This window comes from Bos javanicus, chromosome 29, assembly GCF_032452875.1.
Source record: "Bos javanicus breed banteng chromosome 29, ARS-OSU_banteng_1.0, whole genome shotgun sequence".
NCBI classification, from domain to species: Eukaryota; Metazoa; Chordata; class Mammalia; order Artiodactyla; family Bovidae; genus Bos; species Bos javanicus.
Genome location: NC_083896.1, coordinates 33,429,115 through 33,448,787, shown reverse-complemented (window position 1 = coordinate 33,448,787; position 19,673 = coordinate 33,429,115). Strand labels below are relative to the sequence as shown.

The window sequence follows — 19,673 nt, the reverse complement described above, 5'->3', positions numbered from 1 at the left end:
CCTAGAGGAAGGGAACGAGGAGGGGGATGGGAAGAGGAGGGTGGGGAGAGGACAAAAGAAAAGAGCTGGAAAGATTTGAACTTCTGACCTTGGCTGGGGCAGAGCCAGGATAACGGAGGACCCCAGCCTCCTCCCAGGTGAGTAGGAATCAGACCCTGGGGTGATGAGGATTGGTGTGGAGGAGTGTGCTCCCCGGGACAGTCAGAGGATGGTGAGCAGTCAGGGAAGGGAGGGAAAGTGTGCCTTTCAGGCAAAGCCCCACCCCCAGCCTTAGTGGATCCTGGAGCGAAAGCCAGGAAGCCAGAAGGGGCAGGCTTCGTTCTCCTGCAACAGAAGCCCCTCCCCACCGGGACGGGCTGACTCCCAGGCACTGGGTTCCCTGAGCAGGTGAAGAGTGGCCTGGAGGCTCCAGGCAGCCACCACCGGAGGGAGGAACCGAAGAGGAGGTGGACAGAGCCGGCACCCGCTACTACTCACAGAAAGCACCTTGGTGTCAGACTGAAATGTTTCTTCCCTTTCGGAGTTCACAGTTCAGAAGAAAGACAATTGCATACCATTCACACCTATGTAAATAATGATAAGCTATGGCTCAGTGGGTAAAGAATCTGCCTGCAATGCAAGAGACACAGAAGACTCAGTTTCGATCCCTGGGTCAGAGAGATTCCCTAGAGGAGGAAATGGCAACTCACTCCAGTGTGCTTGCCTAGAGAATCCCCTGCCCAGAGATACCACCAAGATGCTTTGGAACACGGGAGTAAGTGGTTAATTCTGCCCAGGGTGGTGGGGAGGGTAAAGGTAGGACTCACTCCCCTGTTAGAAGGCCTTCCTAACCTCATCTCCTTCCGGATGCATTAGGAAGCTCTCTGCCTGGCACCCAAGGTTCTTTGCAGGGACTCCTTCACCTGCTCAACTGATCTGGAAGCCATGTACTTCTTTTCTTTTAAGGAGCACCCTAAATATTCCAACTCCATGCTCTTAATTCCAAAAGTCTAAATTGAATTTAAACATTTGCTGTTCTCCCTATGCTCTAAGTTTCTTCTAACCATAGGTTTTAATGTTACTAGTGCCTAGTATTTTAGGTTTATTTTTTAAAACTCACACGCTAGGTTATCATTATCATCATCTGTTTTTAGAGCCAGTGCTTACCTGCAGATCGCCTACCTGCTCACCAACGTTTTTGCTCCTCTTTGCTTCTTTCACCCCATGGCTTCCTTCTGGATCGTTCTCTCCTTTTCTTTTAGATCCTCGAGTATTTCTTTCAACACATAAACAGCTGATCAGCTGTCACCTGTTTTTACCCTTACTCCTGAGCCCTCGTTTAGCGGGAGATGGAGTCCTGGACTGTTCTGTCATTTCCTCAGCTCTTTGGAGCAGTTATTTTCTTTTGTTCCAGCCTCTCTTACTGCTGTTGTTCCCTTGTAGATGTCCTGTCTTTTCAGTGTAACTAACCGTGGGATGTTTCTTCTAGTTTTGGGTTCTGATACTTCACCATGTTATGTCTAGCGATGGCCTGTCAGGCTGGGCGACTAAATGAAAGGAGACATTTCTCTCTCCTGGGCACTCACACAGGATACCTCCTCAAACTAAAGATCTGTGTCTTTCATCCATTCTGGGCCTTTCTGAGTCATTGTCTCCTCACTTACTGCTTTTTTCCTTGTTCTTATTTTATTACTCTACAGTTCTTATCCTCTGTTACAAGTCTTAACATCTTTTTCGAATTTTCATGTCTTTACCTCTCTGTGTCTGATCCTGCATAATCTCCTAAGATCTCTCACTTCGTTAATTTTCTTTCAGTCAATTTTTTAAAATTATATTTTATTTATTTGGCTGCCCTGGGTCTTCGGTTGGGCGTGTGGGATATTTGGCTATGGTGTGTGAACTCTTAGCTGTGGCAAGTGGAACCTAGTTCCCAGATCAAGGGTGGAACCCAGGCCTCTTGCATTGGGAGTGCAGGGTCTTAGCCACTGGACCACCAGGGAAGTCCTCAGTCAATTCCATGGAGTTTTTTTTTTTTTCCCCTCCTAAAGGTTTCGTTACTACTAACTATGCAAGTGCATGCGTGCTAAGTCGCTTCAGTCGTGTCTGACTCTTTGCAACCCCATGGACAGTAGCCCCAGGCTCCTCTGTCTAGGCAAGACTACTGGAGTGGGTAGCCATTCCCTCCTCCAGGGGATCTTCCCAACCCAAGGATCAAACCCAGGTTTCTTAGGTCTCCTGCGTTACAGATGGAGTCGTTACCACTGAGGCACCTCGGAAGCCCCTACTAACTCCTTATGTAGCACTTTCTTGTCTGCCTCATCTTTCCAGTGCCCTTGTGTTTCTCTGTGTTTTCTAGCCCTCTTACCTCTGTGCATTTTGTAAGGCAACTTATTTTATTGTCCCTTTTGGATTATTTCATTATCTCAGGGTTCAAGGCTGATTCCCCTGCTGGTCACATGCTGCTTCTGTGTGAGGCGGGCCGTCTCCTCCCAGGACTTGTAAATTATGGTTTGCATCTTTGTGGGGTTGTTCCCTTCGTGGGGGCCTTTGTTCTCTCAGGACACACCAGGAACAGTTGTGGGTTTGCTTCAACTGATTGCTCACGGGTTTCCCCAGTGTGAGAACAATTTTTACATTAATTTGGGGGCTTGGGGATTCCCACACCCTGAGAGATAGTGAAAGTTCACACTCCACACCTGGAAATTTGAGTTTTTCACAGGAAACATTTTTTTTTTTTCCCTTTCCCAGAGCCTACGGCAGAAAATGATGGATGGAGATTTTTCCTAGCCATCCTCCCCCTGTTAGAGCCAGAATTTCAGGTCCAGAGTCCTGCTTCAGACGGGTCCTAGGCCTGACCCCGTCCTCGTGGGTCATGAGCTACTGCCCTGGCTTTGCATACCCTCCTGCCATTCGCTGTGCATTGGCTCCAGTTTGCAGGCTTACTATTTTGGCTTTAAATTCCTTCCTTTTTCTGTCGCTTGAGGATTTCTTCATTTCAAGCTCAATGTACATGTTAATTTTCATGTTATATTTTATTCAGAATCTCCCTGTGTGATGCAGCGGAGCAGTGGAGATCCACACTGGCTCATTCTGTGAGTTACTAGACGCCTAAGGCACAATTATTTTTCCTTCTGTTTCTCCTACGGGACTACAGACTCCTGGAAGAAGGAAACTGTGCCCAAATTATCTCCGGTTCTTCGCTCAGTTCCGGGGACAAACACAGTATGAGAGTGACGTTTGCTGGACTGGATGGATAGTTAAATGATGGAAGGTGATCATCAAAGGTTATGCAGGACTTTTCACATCTCCAGGAAGAGTTCCTCAATCATTCCAAACACACAGGTATTATTTTATTCTGAAAAATCTTTACAGGTGATTCTGTAGCATATGTTATGATTGTGACATCGATGTACCTCAACACTCTTTTTTTTTTTTTTTGCAGCTGGGAAAGACTTTTATTTTATTTTATTTTTTTTTTATTTTTTTGACAGCTTTAATTTTTTAGCACTTTTTTTTTTTTTTGATAAATTTAATGCCTTTTATTGCCATACCTCATTTTACTGTGCTTTGCTTTAGTGAGCTTTATAGATAACATGTTTTTTTTTTTTTCCTTGTTAATTTTCTGTTTAGTTGATCTATCCATAAGTGTGAGTGGGGTATTAAAGTCTCCCACTATTATTGTGTTATTGTTAATTTCTCCTTTCATACTTGTTAGGATTTGTCTTACATACTGCGGTGCTCCCATGTTGGGTAGATATATATTTATAATTGTTATATCTTCTTCTTGGATTGATCCTTTGATCATTATGTAGTGACCTTCTTTGTCTCTTTTCACAGCCTTTGTTTTAAAGTCTAATTTATCTGATACGAGTATTGTGACTCCTGCTTTCTTTTGGTCCCAATTTGCATGGAAAATCTTTTTCCAGCCCTTCACTTTCAGTCTGTATGTGTCCCGTTTTGAGGTGGGTCTCTTGTAGACAACATATGTAGGGGTCTTGTTTTTGTATCCATTCAGCCAGTCTTTGTCTTTTGGTTGGGGCATTCAACCCATTTACGTTTAAGGTAATTACTAATAAGTATGATCCCGTTGCCATTTACTTTATTGTTTTGGGTTTGAGTTTATACACCATTTTTGTGTTTCCTGTCTAGAGAATATCCTTTAGTATTTGTTGGAGAGCTGGTTTGGTGGTGCAGAATTCTCTCAGCTTTTGCTTGTCTGAAAAGCTTTTGATTTCTGCTTCATACTTGAATGAGATCCTTGCTGGGTACAATAATCTGGGCTGTAGGTTATTTTCTTTCATCATTTTAAGTATGTCTTGCCATTCCCTCCTGGCTTGAAGAGTTTCTATTGAAAGATCAGCTGTTATCCTTATGGGAATTCCCTTGTGTGTTATTTGTTGTTTTTCCCTTGCTGCTTTTAATATTTGTTCTTTGTGTTTGATCTTTGTTAATTTGATTAATATGTGTCTTGGGGTGTTTCTCCTTGGGTTTATCCTGTTTGGGACTCTCTGGGTTTCTTGGACTTGGGTGATTATTTCCTTCCCCATTTTAGGGAAGTTTTCAACTATTATCTCCTTAAGTATTTTCTCATGGTCTTTCTTTTTGTCTTCTTCTTCTGGAACCCCTATGATTCGAATGTTGTAGCGTTTAATATTGTCCTGGAGGTCTCTGAGATTGTCCTCATTTCTTTTAATTTGTTTTTCTTTTATCCTCTCTGATTCATTTATTTCTATCATTCTATCTTCTAATTCACTAATCCTATCTTCTGCCTCTGTTATTCTACTATTTGTTGCCTCCAGAGTGTTTTTAATTTCATTTATTGCATTATTCATTATATATTGACTCTTTTTTATTTCTTCTAGGTCCTTGTTAAACCTTTCTTGCATCTTCTCAGTCCTTGTCTCCAGGCTATTTATCTGTGATTCCATTTTAATTTCAAGATTTTGGATCAATTTCACTATCATTATTTGGAATTCTTTATCAGGTAGATTCCCTATCTCTTCCTCTTTTGTTTGGTTTGGTGGGCATTTATCCTGTTCCTTTATCTGCTGGGTATTCCTCCGTCTCTTCATCTTGTTTAAATTGCTGAGTTTGGGAGTCCTTTCTGTATTCTGGCAGTTTGTGGAGTTCTCTTTATTGTGGCGTTTCCTCGCTGTATGTGGGTATGTAGAGGTGGCTTGTCAAGGTTTCCTGGTTAGGGAAGCTTGTGTCGGTGTTCTGGTGGGTGGAGCTGTATTTCTTCTCTTTGTTCAGTCGTGCTATGAGGAGGGAGGGAGGGATGCTGCGAACAAATGACACTGGCGTGCGCTCGCAGTGCCTCAGCCACACTGGGTCTGCCCCCGCTCACGGCGCGTGTAGCCTCCCTGCCCACACTGCTCAGGCTCTAGGTTGTTCCGCCGGGAACAATCCGAGGCTGGCCCTGGGTTGCATGCACCTCCCAGGTCCAAGCCGCTCAGGTTCAGGCACTCAGGTAGTCCTCAGAGGCGCAGACTCAGTTGGGGCTGCGTTTTGTGCTCTTCCCAGGTCCGAGCAGCTCAGGTAATGAGGTGTTTGGTGAGCGCCAATGCTGCGACTTAGCGCCTCCCCGCCACTTGGTTATCTGGGTGTAAAACCGGCGCACCTTCTCAGGCAGATGTTGACCGTCCAGACCCCCAATAAGTTTTAGTTAGCAAAGAAGCCAGTTTTATAGATAATGTCTCTCTGGGGCTGCGATTGCCCCCTTCCGGCTCTGGCTGCCTGTCACCGGAGGGGGAAGGTTTGCAGCCGGCTACCTCTGTTTAGTCCTTTGTTCCGTGCGCGGGCTGGCGGTGTCTTAGGTTAGGGCTGGCTTTTCGCATGGTAGATATCCCACAGTCTGGTTTGCTAGCCCAAATTATTTCGCTCAGATAGTGCTCAGGGTATTCAGGCCAGATTCTTACTCTCAGCGATGCAGCCCGCGCCGCGCCTCCCTGCCCAGCCCCCGCTTGCTAATGGCGGATGCAGGCGTCTGCGCTGCTTCTCCGCTGGAGGAGTTACCGTAGGGCTCGCAATCTGCGAGTTTTAATTGTTTATTTATTTTTTCTCCCTGTTATGTTGCCCTCTGTGCTTCCAAAGCTCGGCACGGATTCAGCAGTGAGAAGGTTTCCTGGTGTTTGGAAACTTCTCTCTTTTTAAGACTCCCTTCCCGGGACGGAACTCCGTCCCTCCCTCTTTTGTCTCTTTTATTGTCTTTAATATTTTTTCCTACCTCCTTTCGAGGAGTTGGGTTGCTTTTCTGGGTGCCTGATGTCCTCTGCCGGCATTCAGAAGTTGTTTTGTGGAATTTACTCGACGTTTAAATGCTCTTTTGATGAATTTGTGGGGGAGAAAGTGTTTTCCCCGTCCTACTCCTCCGCCATCTTGGCGCCTTCCCTACCTCAACACTCTTAACGTGGCCATCAAGCAAGCAGCATGCCGCAGGCCCTCAGAAGACTCGACACAAGGCCAGCACTGACCCGTGGCCTTCCAGCTGGAGGCTGTGGCGTGGAGGTGGTTTGCCGTGATTTCACTCACAGAGAGCACTGTGTGTGTTTGGTGGAGAGCCTTCACCAGGCCTACCTGGGAGAGCAGCTCGGGCTACAGGGACTTGAGAGGAAGAGGCTGCCAAGGCAGCCGAGGCAGGAGACAGATGGACCCCTGGAATTTGTAACCTGTGGACAGCTGCTGCTGCTGCTAAGTCGCTTCAGTCATGTCCAACTCTGTGCAACCCTATGGACAGCAGCCCACCAGGGTCTTCTGTCCATAGGATTCTCTAGGCAAGAATACTGGAGTGGGTTGCCATTTCCTTCTCCCATCTGTGGACAAAGACTCCAGAGAATGACAGGGCAGGGGGAGCTGAGTCCCCTTTCCCAAACCCCTGAGTAGGTAGGGGTGTGCCTGGGAGGGAGTTCGAGGCACACAGGTGCCCGGCAGCAATGGCAAGGCCCTGGTCTCTCTCCAGTGCCTCCAGGAAGTGAACACTGGCAATACAACTCGAGTGAAGAGAAAACTAGCTCTCATTCAGAAGGTTGAGATAAAAATACCTCCAGTCTGTAAACATAGCAGCAGGACAGGTCTCTGGGAGGGAGCGTCCAGGCAACAGGTCCCATCTGCCCTGGTCTTCTCACCCTGGTGTGGCCCTAACTCAGATCACACATGTCTCCAGTCTCGAAACATAGATTAGGAAAAGTTTCTTGCTTTCCCCAGGAGAGTGGAAATATTCTTGAGGCCAAGGGAAGAGAAAGAAAGAGCTAATCTGTTTTATTTCTCGGCAGGTGTCCTTCTGGGAGGCGATGGGGAGTGTTGCTTATCAGCCCCCCATGCCCTATCCCTCTTCTCGCCCAAGCCCTGCTCCTCCACTTACTCAGGGAAGGCGCTGTGGCTGACACCCTGAGCCCTGACCGGGAGCTGGCATCCATCATCCTTAAGGCCCTCATCCTGGGAGAAGCCAATCCCACGTCAGGCTTTCATGTGGGCATGTCACAATTTGGCCTTGGTGGTGGTGGTGGTGTCATGGCTCCCTGTGCGCCAGTGAACAAAGAGGCCCTGGGTGATGCTGACCGCAGGCAGAGGGGAGAGGCTTCCTCTCTCACCCACGGCACATGTGATTCCTTTGCTTAAACACACACCCCACGCTGACACACTCTGGCTTCTGACACTCAGCCTCCTTTAGGTGAAACATGAAAGGCCTGCTAAATAGCTTCTTACAAAGTTTCTATCTAGGAAGCTACTTTAAGCCCAAACTTGGACATTCATATGACCTTTTTCAAGTGAACCAGTACGATGGAGCTGCTGCTGCTAAGTCGCTTCAGTCGTGTCCGACTCTGTGCGACCCCATAGACGGCAGCCCCCCAGGCTCCCCCGTCCCTGGGATTCTCCAGGCAAGAACACTGGAGTGGGTTGCCATTTCCTTCTCCACTGCATGAAAGTGAAAAGTGAAAGTGAAGTCGCTCAGTCGAGTCCGACCCTCAGTGACCCCATGGACTGCAGCCCACCAGGCACCTCCATCCATGGGATTTTCCAGGCAAGAGTACTGGAGTGGGGTGCCATCACGAATGTGCAAATAAACCAAGGAGTACAACTTTGCTTCTTAATCCAACACAAGCAGCATGTCTGATTGTTAGCCCCCAAAACTGTGTTTGCCTCTAGGTGGGTGTGGAACCAAAAGATACAACCAAGCCAGAGAGTGGGAGGAGGAAGGATGTATTACTTTCAGGAAGTAAGGAGAACATGGGGCATCTTTCCCTAAGCAGCTTCTCCCCGAAGAGCAAAATTGGGGAAGTTTTGCACTGAAGGTTACATGCATCTTCATGAAAGGGCTTGAGCAGAGGTGAACTCAGCATAGAATTGGGGCAAAAGTCAGCAGAGTCCAAGCTTGAGTTGATGGCAGCCACGAGAGTCTGCGTCATAACTCTGTCGCTCTCCCTGGTGGGCGCCTGAGTTCCTGCAGAACTCAGAGGCTGTGTGAGATGGTTACGTATTTCCCTTGAAGAGGGACTGGGACTCCTTTTTGTCGCTAAACTGTTGAGTTTTTGTTTGTTTTGCTTTTCATAGAATTTTTTTTTAAGATTTTTTTTTTTTTTGACGTGGACCATTTTTAAAGTTTTTCTTGAATTTGTTACAATATTGTTTGTATTTTATGTTTTGGTGTTTGGTTGCGAGGCATGTGGGACCTAGTTCTCTGACCAGGGACCCAAGCCACTCCTCGTGTATTGGAGGGTGAAGTTTTAGCCCCTGGGCCGCTTGGGAAGTCCTCTGTGCTGTTATTTCTTGGCTCCTTCTCCTTTGTTTCTGCATTCTGTCTCTTCCCTTAAGAGCATTGATTACTGAGACCTGTTCAAGGGCAGGCGCTGTGGCCAAGATTAGATCACAGAAAGGCTCAAGCCAAACACGGCTTCTTTTATGTCTAGAGGAGAAGGGGGCGACAGAGGACGAGATGGCCGGATGGCATCACCGTCTCAATGAACATGAGTTTGAGCAAACTCTGGAAGATAGTGAAGGGCGGGGGAGCCAGGTATGCTGCCGTTCATGGACTGAACAATAACAACAGCAATGCCTGGATTTCTTTCTCCAGGGACCACCTACCCTGTTTACATTGTTAGAGGAAATGTCTGCTACTTGCTGACAAAAAAAATGTTGCCTGTCATTTCAGTAAACAGAGAACGTTGCCCACCAGCAAGCCATCAGCCAGTGCAGCCCACCGGCAGTGAGCCCTGAGAGGAGAGAGGAAAACGGTTCTTAGATTCTAGATATTTAAGGTGCATATCAAAGGCATGATTTCAATGAGCCCAGACTCTTGCATCGTCCCACAAATAGAAAAGCACCACAGTCATTAATTTCAGATGTCCAGTTTGTGTGTGTGTATGTGTATGTGTGAGATTAACACTCATCTCTTGACATTTGATTACATGTGATTTTTTTCAGTAAAAACTTTTATATATCCTGATTCCCCTTAGCTCTCTGAAGCAGTCCCTCAGATTATGAGAGGCTGTTTCCCTGGTTGTATCCTCAGTAAATCCCACCCTCCTGAAAAAAAAAAACAAAACCACCACCACAATTTGCAACTTTTAGGTTGTATGCTTTTCTTTGTTTTTTCAGTCTACATACTGTTTCCTGAGATTATGGGGAGGTGTCCTCCTACTCAAATAAAACTAAGGAAAGACATTGAAGAGAAAGAGAAGATGATAGTTAAGATAAAATGTGAGAAAACAGAGTTGGAAATATTGCAAGAGGGTAGGGCTTGAAGAGAGGGGATCTGGAGCCAGTTACTGTTACTTTTTCAGAATTCAGTCACACTGAAACCGAGCTGGACACTGTGGGGCTCTGGGGCACAAAAGCCTTTCTGTGTCCTCCACTCTCTTGTTTGCAGAAAATAGCTTCAATCAGCTTCCAGGAACCTTCCCTCATTTCTAATGGGCAGGTTCAAACAGTTGCTAATAGAGAAGGGAGGAGATGCAGAGAGGAGGGAGGAGAAGTCAAGGAACAATGGTGCAGCCTTAGGTCAGGTCCTATTTCCTTCTCAAGAGGAAGGTGTTTCACAGCTACTGGAACCCCAGCCAGGTGGGAGAAGTTAACTGTGTGCTGCCCACACGCACTCAGATCCCTGACGGGTTGGATCAAGGTAGATGATGTTGACATCTGATTCAGTTCAGTTCAGTCGCTTAGTTGTGTCCGACTCTTTGCGACCCCACGGACTGTAGCATGTCAGGCTTCCCTGTCCATCACCAACTCCTGGAGTTTGCTCAAACTCATGTCCATCAAGTTGGTGATACCATCCAGCCATCTCATCCTCTGTCATCCCCTTCTCCTCCTGCCTTCAATCTTTCCAGGCTTCACGGTCTTTTCTAATGAGTCATTTCTTCACATCAGGTGGCCAAAGAATTGGAGCTTCAGCTTCAGCATCAGTCCTTCCAATGAACATTCAGGTTTGATTTTCTTTAGGATTGACTGGTTCGATTTCCCTGCAGTCCAAGGGATTCTAAAGAGTCTTCTCCAGCACCACAATTCGAAAGCATCAATTCTTTGGTGCTCAGCCTTCTTTATGATCCAACTCTCTTATCTGTCCATACATGAGCACCTAGTATGCTCAAAATCTTTTCTCACATGATCTTCAAAGTGACAATTTGAGGTGGATATTGTTATCCCTATTTTATAGACAAGGAATCCATGACATAGGGAAGCAACTTTCCCAAGTTTACAAAATCCAAGGTTTTGAATCATTGTCCATCAGATGCCAGAGCCCATGTTCCTCCCTTGGACATGCTGCTTCCAGCATCTCCAGTCTGTTTGAAGGTGAATCTGTTTTTTAACGTAAGTTCACATGCTTGACTCACAGTGAGACCAATCCAACTAGAACACTGAAGTTTGGAACAGAGAAAGGTTTATTGCAGGGACACACAAGGAGACAAGGGGTTTATGCTCTAAAAAACCCTATGCTCCCCAATCATTTTGCAGGAAGAGTTTTTAAAGGCAAAGTTCGGAGTGAGCCCTGCAGTGTGTGTGACTTCCTTCTATTTGGTTGGTGGGGAGATAACAGGGTGATGCCCAGGAACCTTGTGCTCAGCCTGAAATTACCATCCTCTACCTGGGCAAGGGCCCTGGTTCTTGCTGAAGGACTCAAAGGTATGTTGTGCACTACCCGTAAGGAGGAACCAGGGCCCTGCTTTATCGAGGTACTATTGTTTCTTAACTCCTCCTCCTTTGTTTCTGCATCCTCTCTCTTTCCTAGTTAGGAACTGTTTGAACATGCCCTTTGGAATTCAGGGAAGGTCTAGAAGGCTGAAGCCTTTTTCCTGCTCTGGATGAAGAATTTCCCTGCCATATCAGTAAACAAAGGATGTTTCGGCCATCAAGCCTTTAGCCGATGCAGCCTCCCCCTTTCTAAGGGGATTCAGGAGGGAGAAAAACAGGATACTGGCCCTAGATAGTTAAGAGACATATCAAAGGAATGATTTCAATAAGTTGGGACTCTTCCTATATGTAGAAAAGCCCAAAATTCATTAACTTGAGGTATCTGGCTTTTCTTTAATTAACAGTAATCTCCTGATGTTCTGACTATCTGGTCTTTGTTGCAGAAATGGCCTGCCAGAAATATCTGCCCTGGCTCCTCCCTGCCCTCTTTGGAAAGGTCCCTCAGAGCCATCAGAGGCTGCCTCCCAGGCTTAAGTCCTGAGCAAGTCCACCAAATGAAACCTAACTCGGAACTTTAAAGTTGTGCTTCCCCCCGCCTCCCAGTCAACACAACTGACAAGAAACGGGGGACATGGAAAGGCTTTTGTACCTGAGGAAACCCCATTGCATCCTGCTTGGTTTCAAGTCTTGAAGGAAAATTCCACTCCCCGTTTACTATTTGATTTGCACTTTGTGTTGATTTGAAAAGTATTGCAAAGGCTGTTGTTCAAATTTAGCACAAATATATTTCATTCCCTGAGCTCTTTTTTAAAAAAGTTATTTATTTGTTTTTATTTTGGGCTGCGTTAGGCCTTTGCTGCTATGTGAAGGCTTTCTCTAGTTGTATTGCACAGGCTTCTCATTGCAGTGACTTCTCCTGTTGCGGAGCACAGGCTCTAGGGTGCACAGATTCAGTAGTTGTGGTACATGGGTCTAGTTGCCTCATGGCATGTGGGGTCTTCCTGGACCAGTGATCAAACCTGTGTCCAGGTATATTGTCAGGTAGATTCTTAACCACTGGACCACCAGAGAAGCCCCTCCCTAGCTCTTTTAAGACTTGTGTCTCTCCTTAGTAAGCCACCATTAGAAACAAGCATAGTCAGTTGGATAATGTGGTGATAGAAGCATAGACTCCACAGCCCTATTCAGTGAATGCTTCCAGAGCTCTGACACCCTTCTGCACAGGGTCAGAACTCTCGCAAGAACAGTGAAATCATCGGAGGAGATCATCTGACAGCCAAGTGCATCCTACCATGTCACTAGTTAGTCTCCATTTCAGGATTCTATCTCAGCCACTGGTCCCGACATGCAGACTCCATCTGTAGAGGAAAATCAATGTTTTACAATGAGGACCTGCATTCACTCTCCTAGGAATCTCTGCTCCATGTAGAATATTCATTGAGCCTTTCTCTGATCGTGTTGTGAGTTTCCAAAGATTCCCTAAGACTGTTTAATAGACAGAACAATTTCACAGTGAAAACAAAGGAAATTCAGCAGTAGAGAAGAAGCACTGATTCTGAAAACTGCTGTTTTCACAATCAGATACTATGTCATATTTCCTAGGTCACCAAAATGGCAAATATGCCTGAGTGTATAATTAGGACTAAAGGGAATGGCAGAACAGAGAGAGAGCAGAAGGAAAAAAGTCAGTGGGCCTAAGTAGAATTTTACTCTTTTAAATTTCTCTGTTGAGTTTGTTTATGGGACAGAGGCTGCCACTATAAAATAATTTTTATATATTTTTACTTGTGATTTTAGAACATGGTGATCTGGAGCAGAAAGAAGATTTAGGAAAGGAAAGACAATAGAATCATAACAGGTGATTGAGTTGGGTGATTGAGTTATTTTTAAATTTTTATTCTGTCTTTATGGGATTTGAAGGAATATAATTAATTCACACTTAACAAAAGTGTGCACAAAGACTTACAAAGAAAATCACATAGTGATGGCAGCTGAAGCATATCCTTGACAACTTCAATCTAGTTCATGTTTCTTGACATCCATAATTTAGTACATATGTAAATTATATATGTATATGCATACTTATAGACACATTGTTCTACTTTGTAAAAACTAAAATATTAAAATATTAATACTGTAAAAACTAGGATGACTGTGTGAAAAGTGACGTTCCTAAGTTAAACATTTAAAAACATATTAGTTGTTGGAAACTCTGCATTATTTTACTAATAACCATACTAAGAATTTTGTTTTGAGTTTGTTGTTTCCTGGAGCATTAGAGATGTACTATGTTGAATGTAAAATAAGTTATTTCAATCATTTCCCACAGTATTAAATGACACTCAACATCTCCTGCATCCTTGGGTCAATTTCCAGTACATGTAATCCTTCTCTTCATCTTGTGTGCTTGTCCTTCTAAAATTCTTCTCTGTTTTTTCTCCCTAACCTTACCATTTCTCAATATTCAGAAATAAGAGCAAAGAATTATCTTGCTTTTCTGCGCAATAAACTGTCATGCTTATTGAACTAATGGATCAATAAATATACAGCCATGCTTTTGATCTAACAAACTTTTATTTTAGAAATATATCACTTTTATGTACTATATAATGCATGTCTTCCTTGTGTTTTATATAGATTTCAGCACTTTCCCCTCTCATCACATTTAGAATCAGGCCCCAAGGGGCTCATATGGCAAAGAATCTGCTTGCATGAAGGAGACCCGGGTTCGATCCCTGTGTCAGGAAGATCCCCTGGAGAGGGGAATGCCTGGAGAAGTCCGTGGACAGAGGAGGAAAGGTCACAAAGAGTGGACACGACTGAGCGACTAACACTTTAACTTTTCTTTCCAAAAAAGGCACAGGCAAAAATGCTTCTAGGACAACTGGGCTCCAATCTTATTTGTGAAATAAGAACTTCATTTCTCAAATTTTAATGGAGCATTCCTTTCCAGATCTGTAGTGACGGATTCGTTTTATAAATGTGGGAATTAACCCGCCCACTCTTGAACGCGCTCCTTCACCTCCTCGCACCAAATTCTTTGAAAGAGACCCCAGGGGCCCAGTCCAGAGCATCCCTGCCTCCATAGCAACCAGACTCGGGCGTCCCATGCACCATGGCGACGGCTCGCGGCCGTGGTCGCTATGGTGACCGGGGCGGGCGCAGGACCGCGGGCAGGGCGCGTGCGCGGGGAGCGGGCCCGCGGCCCCTCAGCTGCGCTCGACATGGCGCTGAGGCGAAGGCCCTCCCTGGTCCTGCTGCTGTTGCTCGTGCGGGGTGAGTCCGCAGGCCTCCACCAGACGCGGCACGAGGGAACCAGGCGCGGGGAGCGGGTCTGGTGGCGCGGGGGCCCGGGGATCAGGGCTGCCGGGAGCGTCAGGGAAGGGTCTCGGGGGTGAGGGGGTCCGGCTCAGGTCCGGGGTCAGGGATGCGGGGATCCAGGCGTTCGGGCTGAGCGGGGAGCGGTCCTGGAGATTCCGGGTCCCAGGGATGCGGGTCCCGGGCTGGGGGTGCGGGTCTGGGGTTGGGATAGACGCGACAGGTCGGGGAAGCGGTCGGGAGGTGTGGAGGTCGGGAGTGTAGGGGAGTCCCGGGGGCCGAGGGCCCCGGAGTCGGGAGTCCAGATCTGATCTGGAGGTTTGGGTGTAGGGCGTCCCGGGGTGCGGGGTCCGGGCCGGGTCCCGTGGCCCCGAGCTCGGTCCCTCTGCGAACAAAGCCGACTGGTCCCCGGCCCCCTTTGTCCCGCCGGCCCCGAGCCCTGCAGCCCGCCCAGGAGTGGCGCGGGGGCCGCCCGAGCCGGGCGTTGGTCTGTCCCCCGACCCCCGCCCCGGCTGGAGGCCCTGGGCAGCGGAACTGCGGGATCGCAGGCTGGGGGCCGTGGGCGTGCGCTGGGCGCTCGAGACCGCGGTCCCACGTAGTCCTCAACGCAGTGTCCGGAAAGCATACTGAGGAGCAGGGGACACTCAGACCCGGTCCCGGGCGCCGCGCCGGCTTGCCTGGGACATCCGCAGGACTTCCCAGTTCTCCGGGTCACTTTCTTGTCTGCTTACTTGCCATCGTCATCCCATGGTGTTTTCAGAGTGTACACATCAAGGCCCCAAGTGACTGCTGGGGGTGAGGTGGGCGCACTAGGAAAACAAAGGCTCCTGTGTTGAAGGCTCAGTGAGGGGAGTGGTCCTCAGGGGTGGTGAGAACAGTGAGGGTCCCGGCAGAAGCCGGGGAGCAGGACTCTGTGGTGAGGGCTGAGTTCAGGGAATACGTGTCCCATACTGCGCCTGAAAGCGGGTTCCATAAACGTGTGTTTGGGAGAGATGAATGATCAAAGGCTAGCCAGGGGACAAGGGTGTCAGGAATGTCCCCTCCCCGCTTTGTTGGTCACACGGACACTGTCCTATTCACAGACTGGAACAACTCGCCATTGTTGAAAAGATCTGTTCACATCAAAGTTTGCAGTTTTTACTGCAGAAACATTTGGCAGTTTAGTTCAGGAATGAGTTTCAAGTTGGTTTGTTAGTAAAACTAGTGGATGCTAAGGCCTTCACATCAGCTTCGTTTTTTTTTAAATTTTAATTAAACAAAAAAATTTTTTTCTGGCCTAGCCATGCCTCATGGGGGAATCTTAGTCCCTAGACCAGGGATGGAACCTGTACCCTCTGCATTGGGAGTAAGGACCCTTAACCATTGGACCACGAGGGAAATCCCAGTAAACTTATTTTTACTAACTTCTTATTTTGGTTTCCTGGAAATGCATGTTTGTGATTTCCTTGATGTTAAAGATTGGAATTGACCTGTGAAGCATAAGAGGACTAATCAGATTTTGCATAGTAGGATGAATGACAAAGAGTAGAAGTGGTAGGATGTATTAATATGCTCTGAAGGGATGTGGCTGTCATTTTAATAGGGAGCTCTTTTCTATTATTTTGTTTATGCTGTAACTATACGGGAATACCTTGAAAATTATTCGTTCACAGGGCATCACAGCTGCATCTCTTTTATTTTTATGATTACTCTTCTTAATTGCTGTTATTTTTGAGTGATCTCATTAAAAAAATCTGGTTCCTGATATAATACATTCTTTGTTAGTTACCCTTTGCCAACCTCTGTTGTAAAAATTTAATATGTATTCATTTAACGTTGATAACAACTCTTAAGAGGTTGTTCGTATCATTTTGAGTACAGAGAGATTTAGTAACCTGCTCAGGGTGACATCCCTCGCGTGTCAGTTTGGAAATCGTCAACCATTTGTGTTAATCCTTTGTTGTTGTTGTTGTTACTTAAATTGTTCCATTTGACAGTGGAGTTCTTGTTATGGATCATTTTAACCAAATTTTTAAATGTTCAATGCTGTGTGGTTTGCAGATAAAGTATTCTTTTGTTGAGTTGGTGACAGGTGCAATTCCTCTTTGCAAATGTTATGCCACACGTCTTTTTTGAATGATTATGTGGTAATTGCCATTGGGTTTCCAAATCTTCTAATGTCTTAGAGAGATGCTTCATTAGAGGTAAGAGAGTTACAGTTTGTATTCCTGGGCTAAGACAATTTGTTAAAGTTTAGCAAAATCTGAAAATCATGATTTCAGGAAATTTTTGAAATAAGTTCTAAATTTTCCATTTGCATTTGTTTGGACTTCTGAAACATTTTAAAATGACCTCTTCTTTCATGTTGTGTTCAGTCTCTTGAATTAATTATATCTGGTATAATTGTTATCAGACATGTGTGTGCATGTGTGTGTTCAGAAAAACAAGGACCACCTGCCCTGAAACATGCACTGCTTCAGACCAGCTGTTCATTCCCAGAGGGCCTGTTGAAGGCATTTGTTCTGAGCGCTTCAGTCTGGGGAAACTGAGTGGGAAGCTATTAGAGGTACTTAATCATAAGTAATTGCAGCGTTACATCTAGACAGACAGATCACACATGCCACCCCAAGCTCTGGGAAACTTTCTCTTAAGCAGCCTCACAGGGTAGGCTTAAATCATTTCTTTTGAAAGAAACCTGGTGTGTCTTAACACCCACTTTTTGAGATGGCCATATAATGTGACTGTAGAGGCTGTGGATTTAGTACAATCGAGCCAGCAGCTGTTAGAGATGTAATATTAGCAAATTCCTTCCCCACAAATTCTTTGCATTTTTTCACAAGCACAAGTGTGGTAAAACAAAGAGAAGTTTGTGTGTGGATGAAGTCAGGAGGTATGGAGTCTGCTGAATGATACCCTCGTCGTGAAGTTGGACCCTTCTCAAGACGTGTTTGTGATCAGGTGGTGAATGTGATGCTGTTAGGGCCGAGCGCAGATTTCACATCTCTTGTGTCTACTTTCTGGATCCTCATAATATATACAGATAGCTTCAGTGGATTCTAAAGCATTCCTGAAAGAAAGTTTTGGTAAGCACATTCTTTTACACCCAGTTTAGCAAGGACAGTATCCACTGTGGTTCTCTATATGGAGTTCTAAAGCCTTAATTTACTGCATCTTTCTAACACGTCCTGACACACAGAAAGCCTTCTGAGAATTGACCTTTGTTTCTGATGTCTAGGAATGCTGTTTTACTTTGTGTTGGTGTTTGTCTTTAAGGAGTATTTACTATGTGTTGCAGGGTTTCCCTGGTGGCTCAGGGGGTGAAGAATCCCTGGGTCTGGAAGATCCCCTGGAGAAGGAAATGACAACCCACTCCAGTATTCTTGCCTGGGAAATCCCATGGACAGAGGACTCCAGCAGGCTACAATCCATGGGGTCGCAAAAGGGTTGGACACAATTTAGGGACAAAACAACAACCGTGTGTTATGTATTATGTTCCTATGAGTAGTTAATATGAACAGCCGAGATTTCAAAGCTAGTTATGTAGAAGCATAAAACTTGTTAATAGATTGGTAGCAGTTTTAGTCGCTAAGTCATGTCCAACTCTTGCGACCCCATGGACTGTAGCCTGCCAGGCTTCCCTGTCCATGGGATTCTCCAGGCAAGAATACTGGAGTGGATTGCCATTTCCTTCTTTAGGGGATCTTCCCAACCCCCGAATTGAAGCCGGGTCTCCTGCATTGCAGGCAGATTCTTTACAGACTGAACTAGGAGGAAGTCCATTCTTTTTCTCATACCATCTTTCATTTTCAGAGTATCCCAAGGCTTCTGTGACTCAGCTTTCTTTCTGCAGAATATTGCCCACATCAAGCCCTGCCATGTGTGTGTTGTCTGCTTTGCCCAGCTTCACTCAGCTCACAGTGATCCTTCCTGTTTCTAAACAGCAGAGCTTGTAGTCTGTGCAACAGACATTGAGTGTGTGTCTGTAATATGTCCATGGTGCTAGGGGTGCAGACATGAAAAAGGCTCCTCAAGCCAGGATGACTGCCCACCGAATTATGTTGCGCTTTTGTTGTTGGGTATAAATGCATTTTATCTTCTCAATGTTATTAAAAATTCATTGGAAACAGAGGCTGAATTGAATTTCTTTTGTATCTTTCCAGGGATGGCTATAGTAAGTATTGTCTTTGTCACTTAAAATTCAGTTAACATTTCTTAAACACTTCCAGTGCATCCAAGCATTTTTTATGTATCTATCTCGTGACCCCAGAAACTTTTGGAGATTCTTGGTTTTTACCTCAGTAGTTTTTGTGGAAGAATGAGGATGGTATTTCTCGACTTGGTTTACTTTAAATATCTTCTCTCACCCACTCTATGCGGTTATATGATGTTAAGAAGGAAAACATGGGGAAATGCTTGTGAAGTCATTTAAGTGACACAGTCATATACCTTATGATTCCAACAACACAAAACATCTTGGAGGGGATGTTTGGAGGACCTGAAAAGATAATCAAAACTGAAAGATAATCAAAATGTTGATGGGGGTTCTGTTTTTCTTTGGCAGGTCTTATGGCTGATTGTTTTCTACTTTTCCCTTATTTACCTGGCTGATTATTTTATAAGGAATTTTTTTATATGTAATGGAAAAAATTTCATTTGGGGGGTCCTCCAATAACATAGTGGACTTTTAAGTTTGACAGTTGGTAAGGATTTTCTTTTAAAATGGGAAAACAGTTTAATGCGTTAGCCTGTGACTGTGGCTCCTTCTGGCTCCAGAGTTCATGCCAGCTGCAGAGCGAGGAGGAGGGGCAGCCCTGGGGCTCGGTTTGATCAGGCATCCTTTATGACTCATCTGAGAGACTTGCTGTCACCGCTTCTGGGTCGGGGCGCCAGCTGTGGTGTCCTCAGCAAGTGCTTGGTGGGAAGACTGAGAGTGCACTGATGAGAATACCTGCGTCTCCGTTTTTGAACAAACAAGTGAAATCATCCAAGTAGCCGCTTTGGTCTGCCTGTTCTGCACAAGCCCGTGTTTAGAGGATCCCTTCCTCTGTGCCAGTCGGGCAGCTCCTGGGGGGCCAGTTTTCTTTGTCTTGGGTGATAGGAATACCAGGTCAAGTTGACTTCCTTGGGAAACTGACTCTGAAAGATGTTTCCTGAAGTCAGCTGAGAGCTGAAGCTCCCTTATCACGTCTTCCTGCCTGCCACGACTTCCTCCTTGGATGTCTTTCTCTAAGGGAAACTTTTGACGTCTTTTAGAATGAAGTGCAGCTGTC

At 45.8% G+C, this 19,673-nt stretch overlaps 1 protein-coding gene and 1 long non-coding RNA gene across 4 annotated transcripts in view; both read left to right on the top strand.

The window, feature by feature from the left end:
* Positions 1-93: 93 nt before the first annotated feature.
* Positions 94-13,660, top strand: LOC133241215 (uncharacterized). 2 transcript variants are annotated; one of them, XR_009734552.1, is made up of 4 exons: positions 94-754; positions 3,134-3,321; positions 9,128-11,097; positions 11,550-13,660. It is a non-coding gene; the product is annotated as an uncharacterized LOC133241215 (long non-coding RNA). The 2 variants fall into 2 exon arrangements; XR_009734551.1 differs by lacking the exons at positions 9,128-11,097; positions 11,550-13,660 and adding an exon at positions 7,251-8,056.
* Positions 13,661-14,234: 574 nt separating this feature from the next.
* Positions 14,235-19,673, top strand: part of JAM3 (junctional adhesion molecule 3) — a 30,877-nt gene continuing 25,438 nt past the window's right edge. For both annotated transcript variants that reach the window (XM_061406436.1, XM_061406434.1), the window contains exon 1: positions 14,235-14,382. In XM_061406436.1, coding sequence (XP_061262420.1) covers positions 14,250-14,382 — 133 coding nt within the window. In that variant the 5' untranslated portion in view covers positions 14,235-14,249. The remainder of the gene's footprint in view (positions 14,383-19,673) is intronic.